This window comes from Zingiber officinale, chromosome 6A, assembly GCF_018446385.1.
Source record: "Zingiber officinale cultivar Zhangliang chromosome 6A, Zo_v1.1, whole genome shotgun sequence".
Taxonomy (NCBI): domain Eukaryota; kingdom Viridiplantae; phylum Streptophyta; class Magnoliopsida; order Zingiberales; family Zingiberaceae; genus Zingiber; species Zingiber officinale.
Genome location: NC_055997.1, coordinates 128,155,084 through 128,173,477, shown reverse-complemented (window position 1 = coordinate 128,173,477; position 18,394 = coordinate 128,155,084). Strand labels below are relative to the sequence as shown.

Below are 18,394 nucleotides of genomic sequence, written 5' to 3'. Positions count from 1 at the left end.
TGAACACTAAAGGATGGCACAAACCACACAAAATCATAACCCAAATCACCTTCATATGAATGCATGGCCATGGCATAATGCCAGTCAAGTCTTCCTGTTCTGCTCTGTCTTCAAGTGGCACATCGGATGCCTCTTTACATGTTTCAAAGATGTCTAGGTCATACAAGCTAAGGCCCAGACGTAAGCCAGTCTGGACATGACTGGTACATTAATCACAGAAGTGATCCAGGATTAGGGGGGAGGATATGTCAATCAATTTATTTCTAGTTGTACCAATAACTTCTATTTTCACCTATCCATACCCGAGAAATGCCAAACGGAGAACAGTGAAGATGCCGTCCATAATACAGTGTTAGAGAAAGTACATGTAGTCGCTATTAATACACTGCACTACCTGACTTTCAGTTCAATCTTCCCTCTCCATCCTTCCTCTGCGACCATGAAGTTACTAAAGTCTCTGGTTTTCTTTCTCTTACTACTTGTAGTTTCTGTGACGCTTACAGGCCTCAGCCATGCCAGAAGCTTGAGCAGAGAGGTGGGGAGATGGAAGAGCAGCAAGCATACTGTGAAGACATACATGAATCATTTTCCAAGGATTTCTCCATCTCCAGAGCCTGTTGATGATTTCAGCTCAATTTATGGAGCTTCCAAGAGAATGGTGCCTCAGGGTCCAAATCCACTACACAATTGATCTTGTTCTACATATCCATGTTGCAGCAGATACAGATTACAGACCCTCAAAGATGCAGTTGAGTTCTAGTGATTATACGGAGTCTAATTCATATCCATGTGAGCTGATAACAAGTGAAAGGAGTAAAATTCCTGATCAGAAACAAGTTAAAAAGTGTATATTTTTTTTCTTTCTTCTTGTTGTTCTTAGTTCTTACTCTGTATAAGATGATGATATGATGTAGATGGAAAAGGCTAAAGGTTTTTTGTTTCTTGCATAGAATGCTTCTGAAATGGTACAGAAGAAGAGAAGTGAGGAGTGAGTGCATTGCTTGTGCTTCAATCATTTCTTGATAGTTTCGTGGCTTTCATCATGAATGGTTCATTTGTATTACGACAATAACGTCACTGCGGCAGCTAAGAAATTATACTCTCATCAACAATATCCAAGCAGGAATTTCATCTTCTTCTCAACAGATAGTCTCAATAATCTTGAGGCCCTAGGCAGAAAATAAACTTAAGGCCTTAATATATTTTTTAAAATAAATATTAAAAATATTATTAGAGATATTTAATTTTATTAATAAAATTTAAAAGGGTGCAAAAGATTATTTATACAATTAAAAACATCACCTAACAATATATAATTTTATCTTTCTCAAATCTCATTTCTTTGTTTGTAAAACTTTAAAAATAAAAAAAATATTTTCTGTTAAATTTTCAAACATAATTTATTAAAAAAAATAATATATTTGTATAAATGAATATTTTTAATTAAATAAATAAATTTAAATTTTGTCAATAAAATATTAAAAATATTAAATAATTTTAAATTATTATAATACTATCAATATACATTTTAATCACTATTTAAAAAAATTATCTATCAATTTTAACTTTGATAGAAAAAATGTTGGTCCCTTATTGGCTGGTAGGAGGGGTGAATTGTCCAGCACAAATATAAAAGAAATAAAACCTTTCTCAAACTTTACAGCTTGATAAACACTTGCATAGACAGTAATAAGTAGTACACTAAAGACAGAAGCACAAAAGGAGTTACTTGATTTACAATTAGATAATTGCTAATCTAAGACGTTGAAAAGTCTACTAAAGTCTCTTTCAAGCGGAGAGACCTCTTACAGCAGTCAAAATTCATAATTACAAAACTAAACTCAAATGAAATCATTTACAAGTGTTGTTTTTAGCTGATCGGGGCGCCTGGAAGGATTCCAGACGCTTGGACATGGATAGAATTTTATCCACATTGCACCGTATCGCGATAGTGCATGTTTTGATAAACTTTCTATTTCGGGCACCTGTAATGGTTTAGGGTGCCCAAACGGTGCCGATACAGTCCTCCGGGGCAAGGCGCCTGGACCTGGTCCAGGCGCTTGGACCACGAGTCAACATCCTATTGAGTTTTCGATTCGGGCTTTTACTCCGGTTCCACTCGTTTGGGTAATTTCGGCCATCTGGAATAGGGCTCACCCGAACCCATCTTTTGACCTTCTCGAGCACCTTCCGCTCCAACTTCTCATCCCTCAGAAACACCGCGCACCCCCTTCTCATCCACTAGTATACTTTCCATAGTGCCTAGCCCCTCGGACGCATCGAATCCGTCGACTCTCTCTCGTGTCGTCCTTCTCGCTAGCTGTGTCTTTCACTTAACTTCCTGTGCTCCTAAGTTTCTGCACACTTAGACACAAATATATCAAAATACAACAGGACATAACTTGACTTGGTTGATCACATCAAAACTACCACGGGGTACTTACAATCTTTTTTTTTTTTATTTGAGCAACCCAAGTTAAGTTAGGGTAAATCAAACATAAATAACAGTAAGGTAATAAGTATAAATTTTGTAATTTTTAATAATATGTAAAAAAAAAAAATTAATGTTACCCTCCCCTAGATTTAACCTTTAATTCTTGCTGATCTCGTTCCGGAGTAGATCTCGTCTAGCTAGTTTTACCTCCTAGATCCCTTCGTGTAGTTCCAAAAATTTCTCTCAGAACTCCTTGACTAACTAGGTTCTGATCTGGTTGACTTCTTAAGGTGACAAAATGCTAAGCAGATGAAACTCTACTTTGCCGTTCGCCATGAAGTTGACTTGCTTCTTTTTTGTCCATTGGTATTTTTCTTTGCCATATGGTGCTACAAAACTAAATTTCATAATTAGTAATAAATCAAAATCTGCCTTAAAAAATACCTCCATCTTTTTCTTTCCAATTAGCGAATTCCCTCTCGAACTTCGATGGATAGATACTCGGTCCGATCATCTTTTGTGTTTCGGTCGACGGTTAGTCCTTCTGAAATGTCTGAGCTTTGATATCAATTGTTGGTCCCTTGTCGGTAGTAAGAGGGGATGAATTGCCTTGCACAAATATAAAAGAAACAAAACCTTTCTCGAACTTTACAGCTTGATAAACACTTGCATAAAAAGTAATAAGTAGTACCCTAAAGATAGAGGCACAAAAGGAGTTACTTGGTTTGTAATCAGATGATTACTAATCCAAGATGTTAAAAGTCTATTAAAATCTCCTTTAGGCGGATAAGCCTCTTACAGCAGTCAAAACTCACAATTACAAAACTAAACTCAAATGAAATTGTTTACAAGTGTTGTTTTTAGTTTTTTGGATCAGGATTGTATTTACAGCCCTGATCGGGGTGCTTGGAACCCTTTCAGGCACCTGGACGTGGATAGAATTTTATCCACGTCGCATTGGATCGTGACAGTGCGTGTTTCGATAAACTTTTTGATCTGGGCACTTGAATGGTTCCGGGTGCCCGGACAGTGCCAATACAACCCCCCGGGGCAAGGCGTCTCGGGGGCACCTAGCTGATCCGTGCACCTCGGGGACGCCCACAAGTCAATATCCTGTTGACTTTTTGATCTGGATTCTTGTTCTGGTTTCGCTCGCTTGGGTGATTTCGGCCATCCAGAATAGGACTCACCCGAATCCATCTTCTAGCCTTCTCGAGTAATCTTCCATTTCAGCTTCTCATCCCTTAGAAACACCGCGTGACTCATTCTCGTCCGCCAGCATACTCTTCTATAGCACCTTGTCCTTCAGATGCACCGCGCCCGTCGACTCTTTCCTGTGTCGTCCTTCTCGATAGTTGTATTTTTCGTTCGACTTTCGGTGCTCCTAAGTTTCTGCACACTTAGACACAAGGATATCAAAACACAAGAGGATCTAACTTGACTTGGTTGATCATATCAAAACTACCATGGGAGTACTTATAGAAAAATTTTGATACAATGGTAAAATTATTGTTATGTGACCTAGAGGTAACAGATTCAAATAACAAATATATATTATCACGGCGTACAATAAACCCTTTCTTAAAAATCAAGATCCTATATTGACGGAAACTTCGTGAACCAAGCTATTTATTTATTTTTTTTTATCAATTTTAACATAGATAAATTATCAAACAAATTTATTTAACCAAACATATTTAGCTAGTCAACAATGACAGCTAATTATTAACAAAAAAGAGTGCATAATAATTTGTGGAGGAGCAATAACACAATAATAAGGGTGCAAAATGATAACAGAGGAGAAAAAAAAAAGATAAACATAATAAAATTTAGAGAGAAACAAAAGTATAATATTAAATATACTTTTAACTTTTAAAAAAAATTTATAAAAAATATCAATTACTAATACATATAACCAATAAATATTTTTAATTTATTAACCAAATTTAATTTGGATTAGTATATTAAATTTTTATCAATAAAAAATTAAAAATTATGAATCAAATTTTAATAAAAAAATAAAAAAATTACCATAATAGTAAAAAAATTTAAATTATTAATCAAATCTAATTTTGATGAGTAAAAAAATAAAAATGATCATATTTAACTTTAATGTATAAATATTAAAAATTATTGGTCAAATCTAAAAAAATTAAAAACAATGGTAAAATTTATTTTAACTAGTAAAAAATTAAAATTACCAATGAAAAGAAATCGGGACTAAAACTTATTTTAATCATAATTAAAATATTTAATATCCAAATTTATATATTTTTAGATTAATATTCATATTTGATTATATATAATTTGGTACGACCTATTAAATAGGAGCCCTATATATAGGCCTTAATGGCCTATAATACCTTGAGTGACTTGTTCATGAACAAAATTAATAATTTTGCGATAAAACTAGTGGATCTAGTCGAGCTAATGTTCAGGTGCACATCCGGTTTGGCCAATCAATTAGATTTCCAATGAATTTTATAACTATGACTCGTACCTAAGTCTAAGTAACCAAGCCCATTGCTACAAGCCAAGAGCCTAGATCACAGATTGATCGTTCTAAAGATAAAACAACTCATACATGCCGTTGGTATAAAATAACTGAACAAGTACTAGAATCTCAATACAGTGTTGCTATAGTTTAAGGAAGCAGAATGCAATGAATCAACAAACATTTTTTATAAACTAAATCAGCAGTCAGATACATCTTACTTAGTTTCTGAAAATTAAAAGGTCCTGAAATATAATAGATATTATGACTGTTCTTTTGACCAGAATGATCTCCACCATCTGTTCGATCTTGCCAATCAGATTTTGTCCTTTCCAAGCTCTTATTCGATGCTGCTCGAGTTCAGTGTGGAAATGGAGGGAGTTTTTACGGCGATCACTCATTTATTCATCATTCAACAGAACAAACAGACTTCACGGTACAAAAGAGCAGAGGCAAGTCTGAATGCAGAGACTGCCAATCTCTCCTTCTTTCCGTTTCATCTGCGTCAAACTCCACAACAACAATAATTATTATTATTATTATTTTATTTTTTAAAAAGAATTTTAATAAAATTATGGTTTTGACTGCAAGCATTGGTCCATTATTAATGGCGCAGACAAAACAAGAGCGTTATTATTCATTATTGAATCGCCCGAATCACGAGAAGGCGATGGCTCCTTTGTCCGCTGGATTCGATTCCAACGGTACCATGATCGTCTCATCTTGGCCGTCTATTTTCGCCGCGGCGGTGCCATGCCGTCGGATCGCGGAAGCCCGACGTTAGTTCCGTTGCGGCTCTCGCGACAGTGTGACTCTAACCATGTGACAGTGTCACTTTCGTCATTTACGCCGAGGGACCGAGGGCATTCTCGTGGGTCGTTTATTAAAACGAGTAACGTTGGTGTTCGGTGTCCTTTCTTGTGGCGTATTTAAATGACCGAAATGGCCTCAGTGATCGATTTTCCTTTTTTATAATGTTTTTACAGGATTTTCCTTACAGTTAGCGAATTTAAAATAAAAGGGCAAGCCGGTAATTTCGTATCAGAAGAGTAAGCAAAGGGGATAATAATACGATTAATTTAACGAGAAAAATTTAGTTCCAAATTTGCCCCTTTATTTGGTCTATATAACAATTAACGAGCAAGAGAGAGAGAGAGAGAGAGAGAGAGAGAAGCAGCGAGCGGAAGGAGAAAATACGTTAACAATTGATGGCTTCTTCTTCCTTCTTCTACTCCTTCCTCGTGCTCTCGTGGTTGGGTTTGCTCCGCCGTCTCGGCGGCGGCGCTGCGTTCGACCCTCATTGGCACCCTGCAACCGCGACTTGGTACGGCAGTCCGGACGGCGACGGTAGTGACGGTGAGCCCCTCCCCTCGATTCCATCTGCCAGCTAGCGTTACATAAATTGCAGAAAGAGTTGTGCTTTCCCTCTGATAGCTCGCCGGATAGCTAGCTCGCCACCGAGCTCAGCCGGCGGGGGCGATTCCCTCTGATGCCCGTCGGATTGAGATCGGACGGCTAGAGTGGGCCGTTATATACGAGCTCTGTAGAGTTGTGGCCGTTGCCATGTTCCTGGAACAGGGAAGAGTGCGGGAGTGGAAAATCTCAGTTTGCCGCCCGACAATTTTGTAAAATTTGCATTTCATCTCTAGTAGTTTAATATTCCTGTAAGAGGGAGATGAATTCAAGTTTATTAAAAAAACTTTAAATGGGCAAATTGAAATTTCCTCGTATGCGCAAACGTTAGTTACAATGATTAAAAGTATTAAAATTAGGGTTGTAAATTAATGGCAGGCGGGGCGTGTGGGTACGGGACGCTGGTCGACGTGCGGCCGCTGCGAGCGCGGGTGGGAGCGGTGAGCCCGGTGCTTTTCAAGGGCGGCGAGGGGTGCGGCGCCTGTTACAAGGTACGCTGCCTCGACGCCGCCATCTGCTCCCTCCGCCCCGTCACCGTCATCGTCACTGACGAGTGTCCCGGCGGTTACTGCGCCTCCGGTCACATCCACTTCGACCTCAGCGGCGCCGCCTTCGGCCGCATGGCCGTCTCCGGCGAGGCCGCCCAGCTTCGCAACCGCGGCGAGATCTCTGTCATCTTCCGAAGGTAATCATTATGCACATTTCACAAATTACATCCTCTTCTATGCTATGAAAAGTAGACAATCCTTTGGTTTGATTCTCAATTAGAACAAATATTTAACTGGGAAGAGTTGATTTTTACAGGACCCCATGCAAGTATCCTGGGAAGAACATTACCTTCCATGTAAATGAAGGTTCCACAAACTATTGGCTATCTCTTCTTGTGGAGTTTGAGGATGCTGATGGAGATATTGGATCCATGCAAATCAAACAAGTAAACTTTCCCTTCTCAAATAAATCTCGCTTCTCAATGCTGCACATTGCCTACTGTTTCTTTTTTTGTGCAACTCGGCTTCTTTTCTTCCATATGAATATAGAATAGATACTGTCAGCTTTGATTTGCCTTAAAAACCTATCTTTGTTCTTAGCGATCCATCAATGACTGTTCATTAAAGAATCATTTCCTATTCTGTCCACATCAGAGCTCTTCATGTTTCTTTAACAAACATTTGGTATTTTACTCATGGATTTTAGTCACGTGTGCTCTTGTTGCTACCTAACATTAATTAAAGTTCTCTTGTTTACTAGCTACCTAATCCTAGAACTCTTTATGGAAGATTAGTCCCTTTTTGGGTTCTTAAAGTAGATACTTCAAAGTCTTTGTCAAAGACCAAACTGAAATGCCTAAACCCTTCATCATGCCTAAAATCTCGCAGGAAACTCCTGATATATGCGAAGAATATGGCATATCAGTGTATTGATTGATTGGTCATTTAATTCAAAAGGTTAAACTTTTAGTAAAGAACTCAGTTTGTAATATGGATTTCAACAACTAGCAAATCTCGCAGGCAAATTCTGTGGAGTGGCAAGAGATGCAGCACGTGTGGGGAGCAACTTGGTGCATCACTGGGGGGCCTCTGCAGGGCCCCTTCTCGGTAAAGCTCACCACACTGGCCTCTCAAAACACCCTCTTAGCAAGAGATGTGATCCCAAGGAACTGGTCTCCCAAGGCCACCTACACTTCTGGTCTCAACTTTTGATGGATGTTTCTTTACTGTAATGAGTTGTTGGAGCAAGTTCTGAGCGTGTAAATGTTGTAGCCCTCTCCAAAGGGAAGAGTGAGCGCCTTATTTACCTTTGTGTGCACATTATAATTGTAGGATCCCAGCATGAAGAAATGGATGGGGTCCAAGAATGAATGCTAAGTGTAATAAATTCTGGCAACAGTTAAACTGGTTGACTATTTAGATTGCAGCTGCGACTCCATTGGCTAAGCAAATTGGGATCACGTGCATGCTGTTAGATTCTTGCCTACTTTCCTCACACATTGCAGCAGATGTGAGGAAAGTAGGGGACTGCCTCATGCAGTTTATGTTTTCTTCACAAGCACATGGTCTCTTTTCAAGGGAGGGAGGTAGTCTTGTTTCCCATGGTGATATGGGGACTGGACTTTTGTGGTGGTTTCGGCTCACGAAATATGATAAATAAAATTTATAAAATGGAGTCGGTGTTTCATTTGAATTCTCAGTGTCAAAAAGTAAAGGGTAGCCGAATATAATTTGAAAATGTATGCACTGACCATCAAATTGGGTTTAAACACCACCAGACCAAGCTAGGTTATTGTGCAAACAATAACTTATCACCAATGCAACGAATTATGATAAAAATTTATTAAAGAAATAATCAAATCAACCAATTCTATTGTTGACAAGTTTTATGGATTTGAGCAATCTCAAGCCCAACCAATCCAACTAAGAAGCTTGAAGCGGCAGATCATATTGTCAAAATATTGTTGGAAAACTGAACAGTATCAAGTTCGACTCATAGCATCTACACGGTATTGAATGTGTAGTTTGACATGACTTACAAAAATGAGGGAGAAATGGAGAAAAGAACTGAATTATGTTTCCATGAACTCCAACTGTCAACATACGTGCCGATCTCTATTCGATGCTAAATTGATCTCTCTCGATGCTAAACATGAAGTATGAAGTAGAAACTGCTTGGCATCATTCAGTAAAAGATTGGAAAGCAAATTTTTCTACAACAAAGGTAAGCAAAGTTAAAAATCAGCAGAGTAACTGCAAGCTTTTTTGATAAAAATGAGCAAGTGGTTTCCTCATAACTTTCGTTTATCTTTCAAGAAGAGATGCAACCTCGTAATTTTTTATTATCAATAAAAGGCGTCTCTTCTAATTTAAAATTAAACGCTACATTCATCATCTAGGTTATATAGATATGTTCAGCAGTTGGAAGAACGAGCAACTTTACAGCATGAAGTTCTGATTCTACCATATTAATTAGGTTACCTAGCATAACATTCACAAGAATACAGATTAGAGAACAGAGTTTATATATAGATAGGTCTCTATCGTAAATATTCAGTTGATCATTTATGCGTCCATCTAATTGGTGGAATTGTGATTAACTGTGGCCAAAATGTCACAAGGACCTCAAAATAATGGCAGCATAAGGCATATGCAGTATGTAGCTTGCTTGATTTTATCCATCCATCTAATTGGCCAAACTGTAATTAACTGTCACAGTTATGCCAGCGTTAAGTCAAAAAACTGCATTTCTGCTCAGCCTTTTTATCTTCCTAATAGAATAAAAGATGATGATTATGTTGCTTTCAGAAGGCCACAGTAGCATTTCTCAAGCCAAGGAGGATAAGGAATTAAAGTACCTTCTCAGCAAAGTAACTACGTTCTATATTCATGAACACGCATCCATTTCGTAGCAGACCATTTATTTCCTTTAATAACAGCGCATCCACCTGCAATGAGTTCAGTCAGTAGGTAAGATGTTGATTTTTGTGCAAACAGATACAATGAAAATAATTATTTTAGTGGCTGTATGCGTATCACAAAAAAAAAAAAATAGAAAATATACCATGTAAACTAGATGGATCCAGGGAGGCATCCGGCTTCATACTCCAGAAGAGTAAAGCATTGCCCATCTTTGGTTTAACAGAAAGGCCTTTCTTTGCACATTCCGATAACTCCGGTGAAGAACTTCTGTTGAATTTTGCAGAAGGAAACACAGTTTCACCACCTTCCTCTACGTCAGAACTGATCAAGAAAAATTGCAACATTAAGGTCACAAAAGATGTTACTCTTTGAAAAAAAATGACCAGCCTCCTAAAGCAATATAGGCTGATTCTTACAGGTACATGAGAAGTGTAGCTATTCGCTGACCGCCATTCTTAGTGTTGAAGTCATCCATGAAGTAATCAAAGTGAGGTTCATATTTCTGACCAACTTCGTAATGAAGAACCTGAAGACCCTCTCCATGCTCTGAATTAAGGAACAAAACCAAATCTTAGCTGTGTAAAAACATCTACAGAATAGACTGACGAAAAACTGGCACTAGAATAGATGTGTAATTCATCTTTGATGGGAGAATAGTGGCATGATGACTGACTTTATTAGTAAGATATTCATATAACCAACATAGAGGGTGCAAAGTTCAGCAAATTGAAACTGATGGAAACCCAGCATTCTTCAAGAAATTTACTAGAAGAAAATTGAATGAATGACCCAAAAATTGAAATACATTTTAAAAAAAAATTAAAATCAAGCTAAGAGAGTAAAGTTGTGAGTATGTTCAGGAAAAAGTGTGAATTCAGATATACTATGTAACCAGTAAATACACAGATGAAAGCAGAGTCAAGGTGTAAGAAGATACCAAATTGCAATAAATAGTCATGATAACTAGTTATTTTTTAAGTCTAGTTATAATTCACATAATATTGACAAATTAAGAGGAGCAAAGGTCTGATATATGTCAGCGTTTGCAGATAGCAACACAGAAAAATAATTTTGTATAAACCAGAATCTAACACATCCTGAAATACTATAAACCAACAGGCATAATTCTTCAGTTCATATAACATACTAAATACACACCCATCGGTATGAAGGAAAAGTTTGCTATTCTTTTCTCAATTGTTCGGATGATTTTGTCTTGTCCTCTTCTAAGAAACATGCCAGCACTTGTCCGCACCCTGGAAGACATTGTTACACTTTAAGATGATTAACTAGCAGCCAGATGATAAAAGAGACAGGGAAATGAAATATAAACCTGCTGTCTTTACTCCGACCTGTCACACTATCTACAACTGTTGACTTCTGCATGTGAGGCTTTGCTAATTCAATGAGGTACTCACACTCTTTCTGGGACTGATTAGCACACATATAAAACAGCTATTGTCACTTATAAAAGACATGAATAACATTAAAAACCATGCAGACGATATAACATGCATAGGTGACTAGGCAACACTTGAGAGAAAATAAAGGTCATAGGAACAAACAACAGGATGATAACAATTAAGGAAGTTAATATTTTTTCATCAAAAAAAAGGAAGCTAAGATTTGTCTCTTGAACCCATGTTATCATATCTTCATGGCGGATGGAGCAATAAGTGTACACAGCAACTTTATTATGCTCTACTCATGCCAAACTGGTAGAAAAGTAGGCACAATAATGTAAAATGATGAGGGGTTGATGTTGCCATTTTAGATATGGATATCGCCACAAAGAAAAAAATCAAAATAGAAAGGATAAAGAAATAGATTGGGCATGAGATGGAAATGTAGAACTTAGGACTTCAAAGTAATGTAAACTAGATGATTGAAGGACTTAAAAAAGAAAAGGCCTGAAGCACTCCAGCAAACCTTGAAATCACCCGACTTACAAACATTGAAACTAAGAAAAAAAACAACCAAGATCTCATCTTTCAAAACATTAGACACTCTCTTCAGAGGACTATCCTACTTCCCATAGTTGTCTTTCGTTAAACAGCCTATTTCTTCACAAGGATTCACAGGCGAGTGCACTGTGACTCAATTGTCGAAAAAATTAGCCAATTTTTCAGAAGAGAGGCGATTATTGGAGGCAATTTCACCATTATTCAGATCCATAAATGAGGCAGATACATCCCACAGAGTAAACTAGAGAATCAAGAAGAATAAGCCAACTTGAAAGGGAGGAAGCAACATAAACTTATAAAAGAAGAGAATGGGAATCAACCATAAAATTGTGATACACAAATGCCCTGGGTTCCCACGAGATCACCTCCGTCCACTGATCCTCTCCGTGCTCCGGCTCATTCTTCCTGCAAAACCCAGAAACACAATCACTAGCGTCGAAGCGGGGACCCACCGGATCCAAGGCGAAAGCCTACAGATCCGATCGATCTGCCTCTAGTAACACCACCATGAAACAAGAGCTCAACGCACGCCTCCCGGATGGATCTTCGAGGACCGTGCTTGGCGGGACCGTCGGATTCAACAGGGAGGGAGAAGATCCCCAGAGCGAGGAGCATGAGGAGGACCACCGAGACAGTGAGTAGCGCCACCAGAATGAGAGTGAAGGGGGAGGATCTCCGTCCGGGGAGCAGCCGTGAGTGCCGCGGAGGCCTCGCCATTGTCGCCGTGCGCAGCTGCGGCCTGTGAGAAATCGCAGAGCCAGAGAGAGAACGAGGAAAAGTCGATCAATTCTCTCATTGGCTTTCCGCAAAAATATTAAATCAAAAATACTAAATCCACATATTTTTTTTCCTTTTTCTTTTAAAAAAATGTTTTTTAAATTTTATTGGATCATATTTATACTGACTGATCGTCACTGTTCATCACTAATGAATTTGCAACTCTATTAATAATTGTTTGATTTCATAAACAAAAGCTTAATTCACAATCAACATCTACAATCGTATACAATTCTATTATACAACTCCAAGCTGCTTTCTACTTGTTTCCTAACTCTTATCGTAGAAACAAAGAGACAATAACAAATGGCTATTCTTTTACATACACAAAACTCTGCTCCCCAATTGATGAAGACATCAAGCAATTTCACTACTTGGCACACCGAGACACTGTAATTAATTAATCACTTCCTCTCACGCCATCTGCTTGAATTATTATTGTTGTGCTGAGATTGCCTGCTGCAAGTACCTGAAGGCTCTCTCGCAGCTCACAAAGCCCATGAACCAAAACTCAAACTCATCCTCTGTGACAATCTGAACATACTTGTGCCTTGGCTTCCTTGTGTCCTCGCTTGGTTGTGCTACCTTTATATTTATCAATGGAATCAAAACCTGTAGCACAAGAACATTGTTAAACCACCACACGCATGAATTAAAGCTAGCGCTGCGAGAGAAGTTATGGATTTTGATATATAACCTTGTATGGCACCTTCACCAGGTCTCCTTTAGGAGAAGTTAGCTTGAGCGACTGGTCGCTGCGGAATGCAATCTTCTCATCGGAGATGAAGAGCATCCCTGCGATAGGACCTGCGGTGGTGGATAAATAGCACTGGAAGGCTTTCAGTAGCTTCTCGCCTTCGCCCACGGCAAAAGCCTGTCGGAAGTCACTCTCGAGGCCACCGGCTTGGAGAATCCTTGTTCCCATGCTCAACTTGCCCTTCATGGTTTCAGAGATCTTAGGGCCCAAGGTCACTGCATCCAAAGCATTGTAGACTAATTTTATTCAGTGTGTCATAGAACTAATTAATTCCTTGCTTCTTCAAGATATGGTAACATAATATACCATGCCCTCTCAGGCCTTGTGCTTTTTCTCCAGCCTTGCTTATCCAGTCAACGATTGAATCCTTTTCTGCAATCAGAAATGAACGAGAAATATGAGTTAGAATACAGCACAGCATACGAAGATATACAGGACTGAGATCAAACTGCAGCACAATCATTACTTTGTTTGGAGTGGGAAGAATTGGATTTGAGGAACTGGTCAGCTGGCTCAGAATCAGAAGCATGCATTAGGTGGTCTTGGATTACAGGAAACCCAATTACTTGATCATGGCTTAGGCTGTCCATACCGGAAGAAGTCTTGAGGTTTCTTTGTTGCTCTCTGGATTGCCCTTTGCCACAACCAAGGCTGTCCCCTTTTATAAGGTGGTAGTAGCAGTGGAAGTTGGAAAAGAGGAGAATTATTGTGGGTTTCAGAATCAGCAATTTATCTTGTAGTTATCGTTATCTCATCAAGATTAAGACTACTGTATTTTGTGGGTGGTCCAAAGCTAATTTTTTGCGAGATACTTTCCACGGAAATCTGCCATCAGATACACTTGGATACTGTTTACCGAAATGTTCCATGATCAAGGATTAGTTGGCAAAAAATTGACTTTGGATCATGTGTGTAAATCTAACACCATGGGAATGCTTCCTTTCTTTTCGTGGTTTTAAAGGCTCTGCGTTACTTATTCGGTTGGCTTATGCAGCAATGAGTCAGAAACCTCTCGATCTTAATCAGTCAGTAATCAGTCATTAAATGAAACTTGAGGAAACAAGGTGATCCGTGGCGGAGTCAGCGTCCCATCACACGCATAACTGAGTCAGCATGTCGTTGCCCCATTAATGAGCAAGGGCAGGTGCGGAGAAGTTTCATTCGCACAGATAACTGTCTTTGTCCAATACAATATCATTTCTGATGACATCTGTCTGAAAAAAAAGTGAATGAAAATGAATGGATAAAAACCTGATTCTAACGGTTGTGTGTGGAAGTTTAATTAGTTTTACATTGAGAATTTTATGGTATGATGATTGATTTATAATTAATCGTAATTTGGTGCAGTTTTCTTATGCATGCGCCTGCAAAGGTGCAGATCAGGATTGTATTAAGCTACGAATGTAACTTACATGTCCGGTATCTCAGGACAAATATTATCTAAACAAATCAACCAATGTTTTACCGTAATTATCAATTTTTCCTATATGCTCAAGTGTATAACAAACGTATTAATGATTGACCTAAAATTTTCGAACACGGATCCGTAATCAACCTACTGATAACGATGTCAGTTGTTGGTGTTACGAGTCGGAAGGGCGGAGACAATAATTAACCTTTATTCGGCCATTAATTGGTAGGTTTAATGTTGTCACGATTCAGGGCTTTATATAATCAAGGAGACTCCTACCTTGCGGAGAAAGAGAGAAGTAATATTTCGTCCAACTTCTTCCTCCATCACTCAATCGAGCAGTCCACGCGGCCTCGTGGTACATTCTTGTTCTTTACTACCTTTAGACTCCTCAACGAAGGGAGAGGAAAAGCAAGGAGAAAGGAGGAAGTGAAGGGAGGAGAGTGGGGAGACAAGTCAAATCCAAATTGGATTGAGACAAATCTATGTCTTGCTCTGAAATTGCCCTTTTGCTGTCGTTTCTCAACTAAGGCAACTCTATGGCAAACATTGGATTATCTCCCATTTCGCGTCTCTATGGCGAACTTCCTGATGGTGCTCAGTGGAAGTAGGGGGAGAAAGCTTGCCAATGTCAGGACTTGCAGGCCTCAAGGAGGGCTGTCGACCTAGACTGTACTATCTTTCCCCTTTTAGTGAGGGTACCTGATGAACGGAGATCCCATTACCTGTGGCGGATGAAGAGGTTGGAGATGTTGATACTTGATGCTAGATAAAATAATATGTTGTCAAAATAATAGGGAATTAGTCGAATTTAGATATATCAAATTAAATTCAATTTATCTACCTGAGTAGATAATCTCAGGCTACCAGTAAAAATTGATTTTTCTATCAAATGCTAAAGGCATACTACAGAGTGCCGAGTGGGCAAAGCAAGTGATCGGTTGAGCAAGCATGCGACCAGACGAGCTTATGGTCGAACGGACAAAGAGACTGAGTGAGCGAACGACCAAGCGAATGAGTGTTCAGCCGAGCGAATGACTGCCTGAGCAGATTAAGCGAGCGGCCGGCGGAGCGACTGACTGAGCGAGTGAGCGGCCGGATTGGTGAGCGACAACCAAGTGATAGAGCGGCAGCGACTAACCGGGCGAGTGTGAGGCCGAGCGAGTGAGCAGCCGGACGACGAGTCACAAACTAAGTGATCGAGCGACAACGACTTACCAGGCGAGTGAACGGTCGAGCGAGTGAGCGGCCAAACGGGCGAGTCACAGACCAAGTGACCGAGCGACAGATCGAGTAAGCGAACGAGCTGCCGAGCGAACTGGCCGAGTGAGCTGAGGCCGGACGGGCGTGCGACCGAGCGAAGAAGAGGCTGGGCGAATGCAGAATTCGAGCGGGCAAATGGATCGAGGCCTGTGAGGGTCGCAGTTTCCTTGAAACAGAATCACCCCACCTCCGGTTGTGCTTCGAGGTTCCTTGGGTCGTTTGTTTGCTAGAATACAATAGTGAACCGTGATTCTCACCAAATACTGATAGTCACGGTGAACTAAGAGGTACTCAATTGCTATCATGGGCATTGCACTCTGCCGAGCAAGAGATACACAATAGAAGAGAAGGAGAACGCAGGTGGATAGCTTCAACTTTTTAAGCGTGTAACCTTTTGCCTGTGGTCTCAGTCTCTTTATATTAGGAGCTCATATCAATGAGGAACGTTAATGATCGTTTAATGATCATTATTCGTCAGTTGTGAAATGACAACATTCACTTTGCTACATTAATAATTAATTTAATGCATTCATTACACCTTTAAATAAGCAGTAAAAATGTCTAAGTGGCAAAATGTTGGTTAATCCACTTGGGCAGATTTTGTCCCGACTAGTAGATCGTACTCACACACAAATCAATTTGGTTCAGTGCAATCCAAACTTTGGATTTATCCCCTATACATCCAAGCGTGAGAGAGAGTCTCTCTTTTTTCATGCATTTATTCATATCATTAATACATGTGAATTAATATAAATCAACCAATATACTTTAATACTCTCAACGTGGGACTAAAGTCTCATTCACAATAGATCTTCATGTCTTTTCAATTTCTTTTTCATTCACATATATATCTAACACTTGATATATCAATTTGCCTGTTGTCTCGTCTTCAGGGTTATAATGACATGATAAAATATTTAGATTATTATCTAGATATTCATGATTTAATCTCCAGTTAAAATTTTTTTCTCTAAATAAGATATTCAGATAAAAAATACTGAAATTATGGGCTAACTGGCTCACATGTTTTTGATTTATTATGATGATGGGTAAAAAAAATTTATAGGTCCAGGTAAAGAAAGTCTAGGTGACCACCTGAATAGTGGCAAAGTTTAAATTGACTTTTAGTATAATTCTGAAATATCTATAGAAGTATATCACAATACAAATTATTTAACATTAATAATAATTAAAAATAATAATCAATGCGTGCTAAGCATAGTTTGCAAAATCACGATTCGGATCGTAGGATCGTACGATCCTACGATCCGGAAACCCAAAATCGATCCAGGATCGTGCAGAATCATTTTTGCAGTAGGATCGCAGCAGGATCGGTAGGATCGGTAGGATCGGAGCAGAATCGGTAGAATCGGAGCAGGATCGGTGGAAGCTTTGAGAAATCATAACTTTTGACTCGTATTGAACCACGGGGCCTATAATATATCAAATTAAAGCTCGTTCAGAGATTTTTAATAAATTTCAAAGTTTCTCCTTAACCATTATCTTTTTTTCATCTTATTAGAGTTTTAAATTATTTAAATATATGTTTAATTATTTTTGAGTTAGTTTTTTTTATCAATAATATTCTGTCATTTATTTTTCTCAAAATAATAAGTTTTTGGATGTCTATTGTCTAGTATTGTGTGACATCAACCAGTATTTAGAATATTATTTCCGGCATTCATATTTGAATCAAAGGATTCAATAACTTCTGTTATATACGTTAGATGCTTTGTTGACATTTAAATTGAATTATCTTATAAATCAAGGAAATATTTTTGACATTGTATGTGTTATTATTATTGTGTTAATAGATATTTTATATTCTTTCATTTTATGATATGAAAATATAAATATTATTACTATGCGAGAATGATAGTTGAATTACAAGTTAATTTAAATTTGTACATGTAGTAATGTAATTTGATGTGTTGAGTGTAAATAATTGCATATATATACAAAATTAGTTATTTATTTATATGTAAATGAGTTTTTAAGGTATTTTTTCTAATTATTAATCATGTATGATAAAATTTTAAGGGTTTTTGGTAGAATCGTACGATTCTACGATCCGATCCTGACCGATCCGATCCTGACCCTAAATCGATCCTACGTAGGATCGCGATTCTACAAACTATGGTGCTAAGTAAGGAGGACCTCACGCATAGGCATACCGCGATACGTGGGATTCAAAAGATCAAATTTTTTGTCAGATAAAATTCGTTACAATGATCGTCGTGAATAAAGAAAGATTAATTGCTTCTTGAATTTCTCCGGTGCTGATACGGTGCATAAAGATACACCTAATAAAATCAAATAGTTAAAAGGTTAGGTAGTCAGAATTTAAAGAGATGGAATAGTCAGAATTTAATGGGATAAGATGGTCAGCAATTAAAATGATATGATGGTCAGAAATTAAAGAGACACAATTAAGAGAAAAGAGTTAGACCATCTCATATTACTAGCTATAT

General features: G+C 38.4%; 3 protein-coding genes across 5 annotated transcripts; 1 reads left to right on the top strand and 2 right to left on the bottom strand.

Annotated features, from left to right (window-relative positions):
* Positions 1 to 6,084: 6,084 nt before the first annotated feature.
* LOC121998013 (expansin-B16-like) lies at positions 6,085 to 8,255 on the top strand. Its single transcript, XM_042552729.1, has 4 exons — positions 6,085 to 6,284; positions 6,720 to 7,026; positions 7,146 to 7,275; positions 7,850 to 8,255. Exons 1-4 carry the CDS (start codon positions 6,137 to 6,139, stop codon positions 8,039 to 8,041), a joined length of 777 nt encoding a protein of 258 aa, XP_042408663.1. The 5' UTR covers positions 6,085 to 6,136; the 3' UTR covers positions 8,042 to 8,255.
* A 502-nt stretch (positions 8,256 to 8,757) lies between these two features.
* LOC121998010 (probable prolyl 4-hydroxylase 3) lies at positions 8,758 to 12,533 on the bottom strand. 3 transcript variants are annotated; one of them, XM_042552726.1, is made up of 8 exons: positions 12,245 to 12,533; positions 12,036 to 12,120; positions 11,085 to 11,182; positions 10,910 to 11,007; positions 10,168 to 10,297; positions 9,894 to 10,072; positions 9,688 to 9,777; positions 8,758 to 9,600 (listed from the first exon to the last, which is right to left on the bottom strand). In XM_042552726.1, exons 1-7 carry the CDS (start codon positions 12,430 to 12,432, stop codon positions 9,704 to 9,706), a joined length of 852 nt encoding a protein of 283 aa, XP_042408660.1. In that variant the 5' UTR covers positions 12,433 to 12,533; the 3' UTR covers positions 8,758 to 9,600; positions 9,688 to 9,703. The 3 variants fall into 3 exon arrangements, with proteins under 3 accessions (XP_042408660.1, XP_042408658.1, XP_042408659.1); XM_042552724.1 differs by having other exon boundaries at positions 8,758 to 9,042; positions 12,245 to 12,532; XM_042552725.1 differs by having other exon boundaries at positions 8,758 to 9,777.
* Positions 12,534 to 12,640: 107 nt separating this feature from the next.
* Positions 12,641 to 13,907, bottom strand: LOC121998017 (putative GEM-like protein 8). Its single transcript, XM_042552734.1, has 4 exons — positions 13,716 to 13,907; positions 13,556 to 13,621; positions 13,190 to 13,464; positions 12,641 to 13,104 (listed from the first exon to the last, which is right to left on the bottom strand). Exons 1-4 carry the CDS (start codon positions 13,837 to 13,839, stop codon positions 12,928 to 12,930), a joined length of 642 nt encoding a protein of 213 aa, XP_042408668.1. The 5' UTR covers positions 13,840 to 13,907; the 3' UTR covers positions 12,641 to 12,927.
* Positions 13,908 to 18,394: the final 4,487 nt, after the last annotated feature.

Excerpts from the sequence above, each read along its gene's own strand:
- LOC121998013 (XM_042552729.1), top strand. The coding sequence starts at position 6,137 with ATGGCTTCTTCTTCCTTCTTCTACTCCTTCCTCGTGCTCTCGTGGTTG. Across the intron at positions 6,285-6,719 it reads GGACGGCGACGGTAGTGACG|GCGGGGCGTGTGGGTACGGG; the intron begins GTGAGCCCCTCC and ends AATTAATGGCAG. Across the intron at positions 7,276-7,849 it reads GATCCATGCAAATCAAACAA|GCAAATTCTGTGGAGTGGCA; the intron begins GTAAACTTTCCC and ends CAAATCTCGCAG.
- LOC121998010 (XM_042552725.1), bottom strand. The coding sequence starts at position 12,432 with ATGGCGAGGCCTCCGCGGCACTCACGGCTGCTCCCCGGACGGAGATCC. Across the intron at positions 12,121-12,244 it reads CGAAGATCCATCCGGGAGGC|GAAGAATGAGCCGGAGCACG; the intron begins GTGCGTTGAGCT and ends TGGGTTTTGCAG. Across the intron at positions 10,073-10,167 it reads GCTACACTTCTCATGTACCT|TTCTGACGTAGAGGAAGGTG; the intron begins GTAAGAATCAGC and ends TTTCTTGATCAG.
- LOC121998017 (XM_042552734.1), bottom strand. The coding sequence starts at position 13,839 with ATGGACAGCCTAAGCCATGATCAAGTAATTGGGTTTCCTGTAATCCAA. Across the intron at positions 13,465-13,555 it reads ACAAGGCCTGAGAGGGCATG|TGACCTTGGGCCCTAAGATC; the intron begins GTATATTATGTT and ends CTTTGGATGCAG. Across the intron at positions 13,105-13,189 it reads TGGTGAAGGTGCCATACAAG|GTTTTGATTCCATTGATAAA; the intron begins GTTATATATCAA and ends CTTGTGCTACAG.